A 15,722-nucleotide genomic window follows, 5' to 3' on the forward strand; every position below is an offset into this window, starting at 1 on the left:
TTGTCAGAGGATGGAGATGGATGGCAGGAGAGAAATCACTTGATCATTCCCTGTTAGGTTCACTCCCCCGGGACACCTGGCATTGGCCACTGTCGGTAGACAGGATACTGGGCTAGATGGACCTTTGGTCTGACCCAGTACGGCCGTTCTTATGTTCTTATGAGATCAAATGCAATAATTTTCTTTGAAGTTGATGATCTCCCATTAATAAAGATAACATGAGGGAAACCTACCATTGAACGGGTGTTCTTTTTATTAAAGTGGTACATGAGGTAACGCTGTTCTCCTTTTCGAGGATACAAATTAGCTGTTAAAAATCCATATTAGATTGTTAAATATAATAGCCTATTGGAGTATTGTAAAACTTAAGTGTTTATAAATCTATCCTGGTGAATCAGTCTGAGTCTAAACTAACATAAGAATGAACTACTTACCCCTCAAACACTCCTTGCTATCCTACCTGGGTGTGGGGAAGTGAAGGCACTGTCAGTAATTGGCGGATTTCCTATAGGCCCTGTTGCTGAGGTGGGTCCTGAGGAGAGATTGGAAAGACAAGAGGGTAGTGTCCTAGAGGATTAGCTCAGGGAGGCCATACTGTGAGCAGGGGCAGTATGGAAGAGGCGTAGACATTTGTGGGAGATTCTGATGAAGGGCAGAAGAGAGCGCGCACGGGAGACGAGGTGGAGGAGACAGGATTATGTTATACGTGACATTGTGAGCTCTGCAATGGCACGTTTTAGAAATACAAACAAATCAATGCCATGTGGTCCCTGCGAGCAGCTGCAGCAAAACCCTCTTGCACTCGCGGGAAGGGCGGCTGTGCGGAGGAAGCGGGCAGTGACTCCCAGGTAGATTCTTACCAGCAATCCCCCCTCCCCGGAGGAGAGCGCACCATGCATCCAGCCGCTCCTCCCCATCCTTGCTGTCAGTCTGTGGTGCTCAAAAGGGACACAGATATCACAGGATGAATAGAGGCACCTGTCTCAGTAGAATGAGACCGGAGGGGAGAACAAGCAGAGCCAATGGCCTGTCCCACCACCCAGGGTGGATAAAAATCAATGATGATTTTGAAAAAAGTCAGATTTTTTATTTAAATTGGATTTTTTTGATCTTGTTGAAATTATACGTTTTTCTTTTTAAAATGCATCTGTTTAAAATGAACTCTGAATTAAAAACAAAATATGTTAAAGCCTAAACTTACCCCTTAGAACAGTGGTTCCCAAACTTGTTCCGCCGCTTGTGTAGGGAAAGCCCCTGGCGGGCTGAGCCGGTTTGTTTACCTGCTGTGTCCACAGGTTTGGCCAATCGCGGCTCCCACTGGCTGCGGTTCACTGCTCCAGGCCAATGGGGGCTGCGGGAAGCGGCGGCCAGTACGTCCCTCGGCCCATGCCGCTTTCTGCAGCTCCCATTGGCCTGGAGCGGCGAACCGCGGCCAGTGGGAGCCGCGATCGGCCAAACCTGCGGACGCGGCAGGTAAACAAACCTGCCCAGCCCACCAGGGGCTTTCCCTGCACAAGCGGCGGAACAAGTTTGAGAACCACTGCCTTAGAACATTGAAATAACAAAATAAATATACTGACTCCATGAGCTTCTATCACAAACACTGAGTTAGAGGCTGCTTTTCTGTATAAAGAAAGAATTGGGGAAAACATCTAACGTTTGAGGCCAAGCTTTATCAATATGGCACAATAGGTCAGCCCGAGTAACTTAGGAGACTGGATCTTTTTCAAGAGACAAGCGAGTAAGAACTGAAGTGCCAGTCACTTTTGTTTAGGCATATTTGAAAATGTTCCCAGGCGGATGTGAAATAATCAATTTAATTCAGTAACTGCAGTTAATCCCTCAGTTTAATAAACCCTGTAGTTTTAAGTGTGAAATATGTTTTGATAAGAGACGTTCGTGTGTCTAAAACATTTAAGGTTTGTTTTTTTATAATAAAAATAAATTGTATATGCTGTTTTATATGCACAGGGCAGCGAGCAAGCCCGTAATCTGCAGGGGAATGGGAATTAGTTTTATTCCTTAACTGACTGAACATGTGCGCTCAGTGACACTAATGTAATCACCATTCTTACTCCTAACTGACTGCAATCTTCTGGCATTGAATGTTCCAGACCAGGCACTTTGACAGCCCCTACTTGGTGTACCACGAGAAGATCAAAACCAGCCGTGTGTTCATCCGGGACTGCAGCATGGTGTCGGTGTACCCGCTGGTCTTGTTTGGAGGAGGGCAGGTCCACGTGCAGCTGCAACGGGGGGAGTTTGTCATTTCGCTTGATGACGGATGGATTCGTTTCGCAGCAGCCTCCCACCAGGTAATGAAACCCACGAGCAAGATTGTGAGTGCTTCAAACCTTGCTCTGCTTCTGCAACACGCAGAACATGCAGGTGTAGAGTACAGAGGAGAAGTCATTTCATGATATTTGGGGGGGGTGTTTCCCTGTTTGCTTCAGGTGGCAGAGCTGGTGAAAGAACTGCGCTGTGAACTAGACCAGCTACTCCAGGATAAGATCAAGAATCCCAGCATGGATTTATGCACGTGCCCGCGAGGATCCCGTATCATTAGTATGATTGTAAAGCTTGTGACCACCCAGTAATCTGAGAAGCACTTTTCTAAAGACCCACTGCTAACTGCTGCTCGGAAATGGATTCTGGTACCGCAATGGTTTTGTACTGTCAGAGTGTGGCGCTGATCCGGGTAGAGCTAAACTGGTAAATGCCATTTTAGCTTTCGGAAAATAGTCAAAGAAATAAACCTAAGCAAAATGGCTTCTGCCAAAAATGAAAGGGCTCACGGAACAAACTAGGGAGTGGGAAGCTGGCAATTCTCGTGATAGTAATAGAAAACTCCAAATCAGAGAAGAAAAGCCTAGAATTTGTTTAAAAAAAAAAATGAATTCTGTTCAGTGCTGGGAGTATGTTTTATATAGTCTCATTTTGGTCAGTGTTGTATTTTTTCCAGCATAGCACTTTCAGCTGACTTTCTTGAGGAAGATCAAGGAATCACGTGCCATGCAGCTTGCCCTTGGAGCAACATAATTACCTGGGCGGAGAGAGCGAGAGAGCGCGCGTTACCTGGTCAGGCTGCCCAGAACTTTTCTAAATTCAGTATAAACTACTTGGCCAAGAATTGCACCTTCCCCCGCTGTTGAGTCTGATATCTGCACTTATCAATCATTTTAGGATACAGCAGATGTTAAATGAGCTCAATTTAAGGACTGGTACGTGAGTTGATCATTAAACTAGTGGATTGTCTTTAAAACTAAGTGTGTTGGTCCCTCATCAGTGTGCTAAGCGGGTCTGCCCCTAGTTATTCATTGAGCTGAATGTTTGTGCTTGTTTGAACCTGGCTCTGACAAGTCCCACTACGATTTCGTATCCTGCCCGGGTGTAGTGGGGTTGCACCACGATTGTTATAGAGCAGTGGTGCCCAAACTTCTCTCCCATACCAGTAATGGAATCTGTCCATGCCCCCCCACCCATTACTGCACAGCCAAGGCTTCCACAGCTGAGGAGCTTGGGCTGAAGGTGGAGATGGGGGCAGAACTGGGGATGGGGGACGAACTGGGGCAGTCCCCATCGTTCATTCTTGACTCAAAAGCTATAGCACCTCCTTGATGATCAGCGGGTGAGCGGAGAGAGAGCCAAGACAGTGCAAGCTTCAGGCTTCATTCCTTCCTCCACATGCACCACCTGCTCTCCTTAAGCACTAAATAGAGCAGACGTCTCCCACCGACACAGCGCTGTCCACACGGGCGCTTCGGTCCGTGTAACTTAGGTCACTCACAGGTGGTTTTTTCACACCCCTAAGCAACATAAGTTATACCAAGAAAAGTTCTAGTGTGGACATATCCCTCCATGGAAAACAGGCTAACCATTGAGGCAGTAGCAGTACAAACACTGAAAATGCAGGAAGCAAACAGACAGTGCCCCTTGAGCTAGATCTGTGAGCAGAACAGTTGTGCAGACAAATCCCGTTTGCTCATTTGCCATGTGCTCATCTAGAAGCAAGTGGGGAGAGAGAAAAGAATCCTTCCCAGGCCTGTGGGAAATGCCTCTCCAAGATTTACCAGCCACTAACTCATGAGAAGCAGCTTTTACCTGGTACCGGCACTAGGGTCCCGCAACTGGAGCTGAGAAAGGAAAGCTGATGCCCCATTTCACATTCACCTGAAAGTGATGGAGATGTTGCTGTCACCGCTGGTGTCCTTCCGCTCTCCCTCCCGTTTTGTGTTCTTGCAGTGAAGGCTAAAGGATTATTGCTCTGTCCCTTTTCATGCTGGTCTCCTGCCTGTAATGGGGTTAGCACAAAGTTTTGCTTGGGTCATTCAAGGCCAATAGCCCTACTGACTAGGGTGTGTCGGCACCTGGAGCAGGGCTGTGATTCGCGGCGCAAGGAGACGTACCCCGGGTAGCTCGGAGCGAGCGAATTCACTAAAAATAGACGTGTTGCTGCAGTGGTGTGAGTAGCAGGAGGGGCTAGCTGCCGAGTCCGATCCCACCTGAGGTACTTCCAGTCCCTCCCACGACATGCACTGCTGCAGCACCACTGCTGTTCAGTGAGCTCCCATGATCAGAGCTAGTGTGGGGCTGTCCCCTGGAGCTGGAATTGGTACCTTGCGATTCCAAGCGGCGACATCCTGCACTCTTAGGGGTCCAGGGGGCCACTTGCAGCTGGATTCTTTCAGCGTCAGAGTTGTTGGAAGGAGAAACGTGTAACAGTTCTGGCCACAGACACGTCTCGCTTTCCAGAGCTCGTCCTCTCTTTTAGCATGACTCGTGTGCTCCTATGTGACTGCAGCCCCACCACCGCTGTGAAGAAGGGCCGGGCTAGCATGAGAGGCTCTAACGGCTGGATGAACCCAGTACGCCTTGGCAAAGAGGAAGATTCTGAACCTTTGTGCCGGCCTGTGACAGAGCGCTGAGAGCCAGTAGCTGCCTTCCAAAGTGAGAGCACTAGAGGTCCTGCTCCGTGCATGGCAGCAGTGCCTGGTTACCAAGAATTAACTGGAGAATTTTACTCCAGGCCTCAGTCCTGGTTTGAAATAAGGTCATAACATGAAGGGGATCCTCTGAACACAAAGATCTTATGTGAGCAGAGCTGGCCTCTCCCAGCTCAGAAGAGCCTGCTGAGAGCTTGACCATGTGGTTACTCTCCGTTCCGAGGACTATGGCGTTGAGGTTTCTCAGTTCAGAAGGCTGCAGAGGTTGGGGGCATGAGCTGTGACGTAACGTGGCGCTGCTGAGGTTTGTCTGACAGAGGCGTTTAATGCATATTTCGGGACAGAAGCAGGGTGAGGTTCTAGTGCACGAGGCTGCTGCAACACTTTCTAGGCGGTTAGTAATCAAGGAGGCTGGTAAACACCATGTAATAGGGAAAACTGCGGGTCGGACTTGAGGGGCATCAGCAGAGCTGCGGGAGGGGGACGACTCCAGGGCCAGGGGCATCAAGTCAGGCCTGAGAGGCATTGGCAGAGCAGTGGGGAGGGAGTGGAGCCCAGGGCTGGGCTAGCAGGGTCAGGAGTGAGGGGCACTGGCAGAGCGCTGTGTGGAAAGCTCATCCCAGGCCGGGCTGTGCTCTGCCAGCACCGTTAATCTGGGTTTTTTTCTAGTCTAAATTTCATGTCAGTTTCTTTTTATCAAGTTGCTCTTTTGTGGCCCAGAGCGCCCCCATTAACCCTTCCTCGCCTTCGCTGCCAGGAAAGGGTCCCAGTGTCCCGGCTCTGTCGGCTCCCTTTCATGGGGTGTGTCCGGCCGCCCTGCCCACCCAGGGCTTCACTCCCGCCCCATCGCCTTTGCTGGGGCAGCCCCACTGGGTCCGGGCGCGGTGCCTGGCGTGGGCTTTTTCTTTCCCCCGTCCCACAACACCGCCGCCGGCAAATAAACCAGCCCCCACCTTTGCCGCGCCTTTGTCCCCCTGCTCCGTACACAGAGCGAGCCTCAGGCCTGGGGTCCAGCTTGGCACCTTGTCTGGGCTGGTGCCCGGCCCCAGCTCTCCCCTCGGTAGCTTGAGCCTGGGACAGCAGCTGGTCCCCTCCTCTCCTCTCTCCCTGTATCTCCCTGCCCCCCAGACACTTCCCTTCCGCGGGAGCCTTGCAGGCTCAGCACAGGTGGAGGCAGATCGGGGGAAGGGGAATTCCTGGCCTTTAGGTCTCTGAGCTGGGGGAGGACAGCACAGTAAGGGGCAGGCTCTGCCCCCCAAGAGCTCACAGGCCAAAGGGGAGGCCAGAGCAGACAGCTGAGCCAAGGGGGGGTTGGGGGCGGGAACAGCCCCTATCACTGCTTGGTCCTAGTAGGTCTCCAGCTCCAGCTCACCGAGAGCAGGATTGAGCCCCACTTGCCGAGTGGCGTTACACGAATCACACAGACCTGCTGGGAGCTGGCAGGACCGTGGGCACAGCCGCCCGCAGTCGCTGCCCGGGGTTGGGAGCTGCCACCTGGAACCAGCTGAGCCTGTGGGCAATGGGGAATCGGTGGGACCTGAGACCCGTTCGGGTTAAGGCTGCAGTCACCACATTGCGCAGTCACTGAAGCTTGGTTCCTTACTGTATTGTTATGCACCTAGTGCTTGCAACCCGCTGTAGCCAACTGATCTGTGAGCGCCCCATGGCCTGAGGTTCCAAACGTCTGCCCACATTGGAATGTAACCCCTCTGGGAAGGACAGCAACCCCCAGGCCCTCAACGCGCGCACCCGGCCGCTGGCTTGGCCCAGAGCGTCTCACCCGGAGCTGAGCCAGTTGATCCCCACCAGTCCCAGTGTTGGAAACACGGCAGCGCCGGCAGCCAGGCCTGGGAAGGGCAGTGCCATGCAACTTGGTCTTGCCACAAAGCAAGCCAGGACGTATGGCACAGGGTCCGAGGCAGCTTTGTGTGACGCCTGCCACTGTGCGGGGCCATTGGACTCTGCTCCAAGGCAGGGCCAGGGAGTGTGAGCCAGGAGACTGATGGATGCTTCTGTAAGGTGAGGCAGGCTGAGAGTCAGAGGGCGGGAGCGGTTTGAGGCCCTTCGGGGGGCTGGAGAGGGGCACGGGGCGCTGCCCTGCAGCAGGCCACTACTAGCGCTTCTCTTGCCTACATGTCTTGAATCCTGCTTTTCCAACCATCCCCTTTTCATTCCTTCCCATTTACCACATGGGAACCCCCCCAGCTCAGAGCTTGTCCTCTGTCCCCCTGTGGGATGTCCCACTCCCCGCCTCCTCCTGTGCGGGGCTGAGCGCTGCACCCAGGACTCATGCTCTGATCCCACCCCCGCCTTGGAGCTACATAAGAACGGCCAGACTGGGTCAGCCCAATGGTCCATCTAGCCCAATGTCCTGCCGTCCAGCAGCAGCCGGGACCAGACGCTTCAGAGGGAATTAAAAGAACAAGGCATCGAGTGATCCATCCCGTCATCTAGCCTCTTCCTAACATTCTGTTCACTTGTTTGACTGCCGCTGCCTATTGAGTGGATGTTTTCAGAGAACTATCCACAATAACTCCAAGATCTTTCTTGAGTGGTAACAGATAATTAGACCCGTCATTTTATATGAATAGTTGGGAGTCTGTTTTCCAATGTGCATTACTTTGCATTTCTCAACACAGCATTTCATCTGCCATCTTGTTGCTCAGTCACCCAAGTTTGCGAGATCCCATTGTAGCTCTTCGCAGCCTGCTTTCGACTTAAGTAATTTTGTATCAAACTTTGCCACCTCCCTGTTTACCCCCTTTTCCAGATCATTTATAAGTATGTTGAACAGCACCGGTCCCAGGACAGCTCCTTGAGGGACCCTGTTATTTAAGAACAGCCATACTGGGTCAGACCAAAGGTCCATCTACCCCAGTATCCTGTCTTCCAACAGTGGCCAATGCCAGGTGCCACAGCGGCAACGAACAGAACAGGGAATCATCAAGTGATCCATCCCCTGTCGCCTATTCCCAGCTTCTGGCAAACAGAGGCTAGGGCCACCATCCTGTGGCCTTCACAGCATTCTCTGGCAAATTATTTACCTCTGTTTTTTACTTCTAGCCTTTGTTTCCTATTTTTTAACCAGCCACTGATCCAGGAGAGGCCTTTCCCTCTGATCCCAGGACCGCTCACTTTGCTTACAAGCCTTTGGTGAAGGAACATGGTCTAAGGCTTTCTGAAGTACACGGTGTCAATGGGCTCATCCATGTCCACAAGGCATGTAGGCTTCTACCAGCCCTTGGTTCCTCCACCTGAATGCATCGCAGACGGATGTGCACTTGCTGGCTAAAAGGCCCTCGCTCTCCATGCCTGACTCTGCTGCCACGCTCCTTCCCCCAGACATCTCAGAATCATTCTGGCTCTCAAACCCCTCTCCTCCCTTGTTGGGCCGTCAGCCTTGCTCCCCATAAGGAACACAGTCTGCAGAGGAGCAGCGTCTGCTTGGGCATGCTGAGGAGGGAAAGTCATGAAGCATAGGTTAGAGTGGACCCAGCAGGGAGCGGCCAGGGCCTGAGGACCCTTCTCTCACCCAAGGCTGGGCCTGCAGGGGCTAAGGAGAGTCCCCATAGGTAGGGAGTGTAGCCATTGAGCAAAGCCTGGGACTCAGGGAATGCTCTGGCTGGGTACAGCGGAGAGATGGGGAGTGGGTGCAGTATGGAGGGGAGAACAGACTGTTGTGGAGACCTCGAGAGGAATCAGAAAACTTTGAGCTCTCTGGGGAACTTGGGAATGATGCAGTGGGGGCAGGTTGCCATGAGGTGACCCTAGCTAGAGGACTGGGAAACCACTCCGGGCTCCGGTTGAAACACCTGTAACTTTATGTAACGGGATTTTCCCAGAGGTACCTTTCTGCTGTCACGCGAAGAGATGGGCTCCGTTCCCTAACAGCACATCACCTGCATGAAACCAAATAAAGGGCAGAAGACACCAATGAAAAGATAGGCAGGCTTTTAATGGCATGATTGACAATCCCCTTTTCAGAACAAATCTAATGATGACAGCTGCGTCTGATGCATCATCAGCTGGTCCAGGACATGATCCGGCGGTTGGCAGGTGGATTTGTACACAGCAGGGTCTCTGTGACGCATGCCAGGCTGGATGGCTGAGACGGTTGCCATGCAGTTAGCCCAGCTTCGCCGTCCTTGGTGGTAGTTGTACATTCTAGTTGCGATGTGTAAACATTCTAGAGTGGCTTTCCTAACGAATGCGCAGAACGGATGGAGGTGGAGCCATGGGCCCCGGGAGCAGGGCCGAGCAGACAGGACCGGGGAGCAGAAGGCCTGGCTCCCGGTCCGAACACTTTGCTTGGCTGAGAAGGAAATTAACAGAGTTGCTCCAGGTGTAGCGTCTGCAGTTAAGAGCCAGGTGCCATCACTTCGGACAGAGTGCGACAAAGGTGCCAGCACGTAATACAGCACCGGGGCAGTGACACCTGTTTCCAAAGATACTGTTTCCCTGGCTTTCCCTCACAATCCCCCTGAGCCCCATGTATGCTCCCTGCCGGCACTCAGGGAATACAGGGCCGGCCGTGCGGCTGACTCCAGTGGGTGTAAGCGGGAGGAGAGCATTTCCATGGTGTAAGGGACAGCGCAAGCCCCCCCAGTCTCTGCCAGTGAGCACCGCGGGGGCCCCATAAGCACCCTAGAGGCCCGCTGGTGCGGGGGTGATCTCACGGCTCAGGGGCGGCGCGTTCACCTCCATTCCTGCTGGGACAGGTTTGAGGTCCAAAGGGGAGACTAGAGCCCTGAATTCAGCAGCAGCCTCACCGGTGGCTCTGCGCCGTGGGCTGAGGGCGCATTAACGTACAGCGTGTGACTTTGTTTATTTACAGCTGTGTGAACAAAAGGAAGGAAAAATCCTTGTTCTTTCTGCAAGCTCCCCCTCCCCCCACCTCAGGCAGTGCTGGCTGCAGGGGCTGGCTAGAGGGGCTATCTCAGAAAGGTCTGCAGGGTCTGACAGCCCCTAAACCCCGAGACAGCAAGAGGGACTGACTGGACAGGCCCCGCCAGGAGCAAAGCTGCTAGAAGGAGGGAACAATGCAGTGAATAGCGCACACAAGGTGGGGGCCACGGGCCCGGCTTCTGGCCATCAGCCCCAACCCAGCCACCATGCGGACGCAGAGCCCATCTCTGAGGGGGAACTAGCCCCACTTTTAACAGCTTTGCACTGGTGTGACCCCGGGGCAGATAAAAAGCAGCACCCAGCTAGCGCTGGCCAGCGGTGGGCACTCGGGATCACCGCGTGTTGTGCACTTCCTCATGCTCTGGGGCAATGACGCCATCACCGCTGTTACTGGCCTGGGGGCAGCCTGGAGCAGAGCAAACCCCCTCCCATGCAGGCTGGGCTCCACCAGTACAGCTGCTTCCGCTGCTCCTCAAGGGGACTGCATGGGGGCAGCGGTAGCGGGTACTGGGCAGCGAGGGGCGTACCTGAGGCTAGGCCCCAACGCTGGAGAGGCAGTGGGAGGCCTGCAGAGAGGCCCCAGCTATGGGTGTATTGCCTGTAGCTTTCGGCTGGCCCCCTGCAGGCGAGCGAAGCCCCTCAGCCTGCTCCGCTCACCAAGGTGGGCGTCTAGCCTGAGGCAGGGAGGGGGTGCAGACGCTCAGCTCATGGTTCAAAGTGGCCTTCGCGCTGTGTTACGTTTGTGCCTGCCGGGGTGTGAATACAGAGAGACGGTGCACTGGGCTAAAGGTGTAAACGGAGCCCCATTAGTTAAATCAGTGCCAGCCCCGAGGTGGAGCACCCAGTGTAAAAGGGGCTTATTGCCGTTCAGCTAAAGTTGCTTGGGAACAGGTTATGTGAACCCACAGTAAGCTGGGCTTAAACCAAAACAAGCGTGTCCACGGCAGGGTGGCCACGGGTTTGACTGCACCAGCTTAACTAAGCCAGTGCACGTGTGTGTGTAGACAAGGCCTCCTAACGGGGTGGGTATGTCCAGCCTGCATACAGCCTGGGGCCAGGGCCACGGCAGGGACTGGAGAAGCTACGAAGGGTAGACAGCAGTGGGAGAAGGCAGCAGGCTCAGGGCCCCAGCCCACTGCCCTTGGCATCAACGTGAGGTATCACGGCCCACGCGGCAGCGAGTTTGTCCCCGTTTATAGTCACACACTGCCTGAACCACGGATACAATGCCCGGCTGCTGCTGCCCGTCGCCCACAGTAAATAAATTAATGGAGATATCCCATCTCCTAGAACTGGAAGGGACCTTGAAAGGTCATCGAGTCCAGCCCCCTGCCTTCACTAGCAGGACCAAGTACTGATTTTTGCCCCAGATCCCTAAGTGGCCCCCTCAAGGATTGAACTCACAACCCTGGGTTTAGCAGGCCAATGCTCAAACCACTGAGCTATCCCTTCCCCCAATCAGGTCAGTCTCTGTGTACCGCTGTTCTGCCCTCCCTCTGGCCAGCCTCAGGGCCCTTTGTGCTGCCTCTGCTCTCCTAGCCTTGGGGCCGGCTCTGCCCCTCACTCAGAGCATTTCCCTCCCCATGTCCCCCTGCCTAGGCCTGTTGTGTCTCTCCTAACCCGGAGGAGGCAGGCGCTCCGGGGCAGGCAGGGTTTATGGAAGGAGCATGGTGCCAGCCTGCTGCTCAGTCCCAGTGCTGGCAGGAGGGTTTTCCAGCCATTTAAACATGTGTGTGGCTTTTCTCTGAACCCTTTCCAATGTGTAACAGCTCCTGGCCGTGTGGCCCCCCCCCCCCCCCCCCCCCCCCCCCAAGCCCAGGACACAGGGGCCAGTTATGGGCTCACTGATGCTGTGTCCCGAAGCCCACGCAGCCTAAAAGCAGGAGGGCTTGGTTACGTCTGACCTTTAACTAAACAATTCGGTGTGGGGGGCTTTCCCTGGGCCTGCTGGGCCTGGGCCTGGAGGCAGCCGCTGGGTTACGGTTTTACGTTTCCGTCCGAAACCAGGAGGTCTAGCGCTCGGCTTAAAAAACTCTGGAGGCTGAGATTTGCATGGCTCCAGCAACGGAGGCTTCAAGGAAAACCCCGAATAATGAGAGAGGGAGAGACACTAAAATTGCAAGTGTTGGCAACTCTGCTCATGCTGTACAGAGAGGTCAGCTCACCCCCCGTGTCTACTTGATATTCCCGTTTAGCCCTGCATGACCCCTAGAAGTGTGAGCTGCAGTCTTGGTTGTCAGGAATATGACCTTGCATTTGGCTGTTTTTAATGCCTAGTCTTGCAGTGAGCTCCCTTACCCTGTGAGCCAGAGCGCGCTGTAGGCCAGCCCTGGCCTTATTAGTCTTTACCACGCACCGAATCTTTACACCGGCAGCTGGGTGCCTCTGCAGGCCTGGGCGGGCAGCACGTGTTGTATTCTTCTGCCGCTCTCAGCCCCCAGTGCTGGCGTGGCGCAGGTAGGGCTCCCCAGAGCGTTGCCCCCGTGGAGATGAATGGAACATTTTGCCTCTCTCCGACTCTCTGCAGACTCAGGCAGACATGGCGGCATCGGTTACATGTGGCTCATGGTTTTCGCGCATTGCTTCCCAGCCGTGAAGGCTAAAAGGGTTTTAAAATGAGAGCTGGGGGTCGGCAGGGGTCACGTGACATCCGGAACTGGGGCCTTAATCTGACCCTGCCACTACATTCACATCGTTTGGGCTGAGAGTGCAGGCGGAGGAAGCCATAAACCCCACCTGCCCAAATCAGCTAGTTATACGCTAGTGTATCAGTAACGGGCCGGCCCATCTCTGGCTGCAAAGCAGCAGCACCTGGCTGTAGTACACAAGAGTCACCCCCCTGCAGTGGTAAAGCCACTGTGCAGCCCCCCCCACCACCACCACCTGGCAGTGTGACGACAAAGCACAAGGCAGTTCGGTGCAGGGGCACCCGCACAAAAGGCATTCAGTGACACCCACCTCTTTAGTGTGGAGCTGCAGCTGGGGACAGCAGGAAAAGCTGTTTTGGCCCCCCCTCGGCTGCACCGGGACTGCTGCATGCTGGGCCCGGTAGTCTCCATGGGGCACAGTTTGCTATCCTAGATGGAGGTGGCTGCAATCTGCCCCCCTAGCCCTTGGGCCCCTGGCAAGCTGTCAGTGCAGCCCGGGCTTGGTCACACAAACCCACCTGCCGCCACAGACAGACTGGCCTGGGGGCGTCACTGAGCACCGGTGCCCGGCTCCCTGCAGCAGCTGGTAAAGGTGCGCTTCCCCGCCCGCCTGCTGAGAGATACCTGCAGCTCCTCTCCGCCTGGCCTGCTCTCCTTACTCAGCGAGCGGCGCTCCCTGGCTTGCGGGGCAGGAGGTGGGTTGTAACCACTGTCAGTGCAAGTACAGCAGGCGAGGCGGGGGGGGCTTCCTGGAACAACACACTGGAGGGGGGGGGCAGCTCCCTACAGTTCCAGAGCCCTCTCCTCCCAGTGAGCACAGCGCCCACGCCGGTCCCCTCTCCACCGACTTCGACTGCTGCTCTCTAAAGCTCACGTGTCAGCGCGCTGGAGTGGAGACTGGTATTGCTAAGTGAGCAGGAGAAAAGGGCGGGGGGGGGGGGGTCAGGCACTAGGCAGGCTGCCTGAGGCGCTGGTTGGTGGTTTGCAATAGCAAGCGTGCGCTGCGGCCGAGCCCGCGGGGGGGCAGCGGTTTCCGGACGGCGTGGGCGTGGGAGGGAGTGAAGCGCTGAAGTGCAGCGAGCTGCGAGCCGCTCGTGGCTCCGGCGTGTACGGCAGCTCAGTGTACACTAGACGCAGGAGTTAGCCAGCCTGACGGGTTGGCGGCAGAAGATCATTATCTGGCCGTGGCCTTGCCTTCCGCGGACACTTGCCTTCCTTTGGTTGCTGGGCTCGGAGTCTGGGTTTTCCCTCTTTGTCCTTTCCTGGCCAGGCCTGGGGAGGCCGGGGGATCGCCCAGCAGCCCCCGCACCAGGACTCGGGGTTGAGGGCGGGGAGACGGTTGAACTCGCTGCAGGGCAGCCCCTGGCCTATGCTGCCGGGAGGGCGAAGGACTCTCCCGTCGGGACAGTGACTGGCTTTTGGGGGAAGCACTGAGGTTGCGTGGGGGCAGGCTGGGGCTCCAGGGGGGAGCACAGCTCCACGGGGGAGGAGGAGGAGCCGGACTCGGGGAGCAAGGGAGCCGGCTCTGGAGCTGTTTCAGTGGGGAGTCACTGGGCGCAGTCCCAGCTGTCCTCTGAAGCCTGCAGGGAGAGAGAGGAGAGGGGAGAGGAGATGAGGGGGGTAAACCCAAGGCTCTGGGCTATTTGCCAGGCAATCCCCTGGTGCTCTCACTGGCACACCACAGCCAGTGCCAGCGCACAGGAAGGCCAGCAGCACATGGCCGTGTCTCTGCGGCCCAGAGCAGGGGCCCAATCCGCAGGCTGGCGTTTCTTTCTTGAACCGCCTCAGATCTGACGCCGAGCCGCCCCTGGGGCCGGGCTGGCTGCAGGGCTCCCGGCTCGGCCTAGGGACGGGCCAGGCTGGGGTTAACAGCCACACCCCTGTACCATCGCTGAGCCCTGCAGGAAACCAGCCAGCGTCTCATGGCCAGGCCCAGGGGAGATGGACCGTGGGGTAGGTGGGTGGGAGAAACGGGCTGATGGTGGGACAGGCAGGCGGACAAGAGCCATCTGCATCCATGCCGCTGCTCTCTCCCCAGCCTTTCCCAGGTCGCTTCTCCTAAGGCTGCCAGCTCTCTGGGCAGAGACCCAGCCTCCCTCAGGCGGCAACCAGCACCACAGGGCCCATTGGCACTTTGGGCACCAGCCCAGTGCTGATCAGAGAAGAGGGCGCCGACCCATTGCCCTTGTCTGGTCTCTACCCCCGGCCGCGCCCAGCACAGGGTGCAGGGGTCCAGGCCAGCTCCAGGCCCCCTGCCCAGGGTCCGGGGCAGGCTCCAGGCCAGGCCCTGGTGAGCGTAGCACCAAGGGGAGTGCTGGACCCTCACAGATGTGGCCCTCTAGTCACTACAGACATGGAGTTGCCAACTTTCTAATCCCACAAAACCGAACGCCTCTGCCCTGCCCCAAGGCCCCACTCCTCCTCCGAGGCCCCACCCTCACTTGCTCCATCCCCCCTCCCTCCGTCGCTCACTCTCCCCCACCCTCACTCGCTTTCATTGGGCTGGGGCAGGGGGGTTGGGATGTGGGGGGGGGTGAGGGCTCCAGCTGGAGGTGCAGGCTCTGGGGTGGGGGTGGGGATGAGAGGTTTGGGGTGTGGGAGAGGGCTCCAGGCTGGGGCAGGCGTGTGTGAGGGGGTATGGGCACTGGACTGGGGGTGTGGGCTCTGGGTGGGGCCAGAACTCAGGGGTTCAGGATGCAGGAGAGGGCTCCAGGCTGGAGTAGGCGGTTGGGGTGTGGGGGGGGGAGGACTCCAGCTGGGGGGCGCAGGCTCTGAGATGGGGCTGGGGATGTGGGGTTTGGGGTGAAGGAAGGGGCTCTGGGCTAGGGCAGGGAGTTGGAGTGTGTGTGGGGGTTTTGGGGGTGTGCAGGCTCAGGGAGGGAGTTTGGGTGTGGGAGGGGACTCTGGGCTGGGGCACGGGGTTGGGGTGCAGGAGAGGGTTTGGGGTGTGGGGTCCTGGTGGCTCTTACCACAGCTCCTGGGAAGCGGCCGCCAGGTCCCTGCAGCCCCCAGGTGCATGGACAGCCAGGGAGGCTCCGCACACTGCCCTCGCGCCCGCAAGTGCCGCCCCCGCAGCTCCCATTGGTTGCGGTTCCATGCGTCTAGGGGCTGCAGGGACCTGGCGGCCACTTCCGGGAGCCATGTGGCGCTAGGGCAGGCAGGGAGCCTGCCTTAGCCCCGGGCCCCTGCTGCGCCGCCGACCGGGTTTTTAACGGCCCGGTCACCC

The 15,722-nt window shown here is 56.4% G+C and overlaps 2 protein-coding genes across 5 annotated transcripts in view; one reads left to right on the plus strand and one right to left on the minus strand.

The window, feature by feature from the left end:
• Positions 1–3,262, plus strand: part of DHX57 (DExH-box helicase 57) — a 35,060-nt gene extending 31,798 nt beyond the window's left edge. For both annotated transcript variants that reach the window (XM_065589856.1, XM_005311268.4), the window contains exons 23-24: positions 2,115–2,315; positions 2,454–3,262. In XM_065589856.1, the coding sequence (XP_065445928.1) occupies positions 2,115–2,315; positions 2,454–2,597 (345 nt within the window). In that variant the 3' untranslated portion in view covers positions 2,598–3,262. The remainder of the gene's footprint in view (positions 1–2,114; positions 2,316–2,453) is intronic.
• Positions 3,263–8,877: 5,615 nt separating this feature from the next.
• TTBK1 (tau tubulin kinase 1) overlaps positions 8,878–15,722 on the minus strand; it is a 144,411-nt gene continuing 137,566 nt past the window's right edge. For all 3 annotated transcript variants that reach the window (XM_065589857.1, XM_065589858.1, XM_065589859.1), the window contains one exon: positions 8,878–14,076. In XM_065589857.1, coding sequence (XP_065445929.1) covers positions 13,671–14,076 — 406 coding nt within the window. In that variant the 3' untranslated portion in view covers positions 8,878–13,670. The remainder of the gene's footprint in view (positions 14,077–15,722) is intronic.

Source organism: Chrysemys picta, chromosome 3 (genome assembly GCF_011386835.1).
Source record: "Chrysemys picta bellii isolate R12L10 chromosome 3, ASM1138683v2, whole genome shotgun sequence".
NCBI classification, from domain to species: Eukaryota; Metazoa; Chordata; order Testudines; family Emydidae; genus Chrysemys; species Chrysemys picta.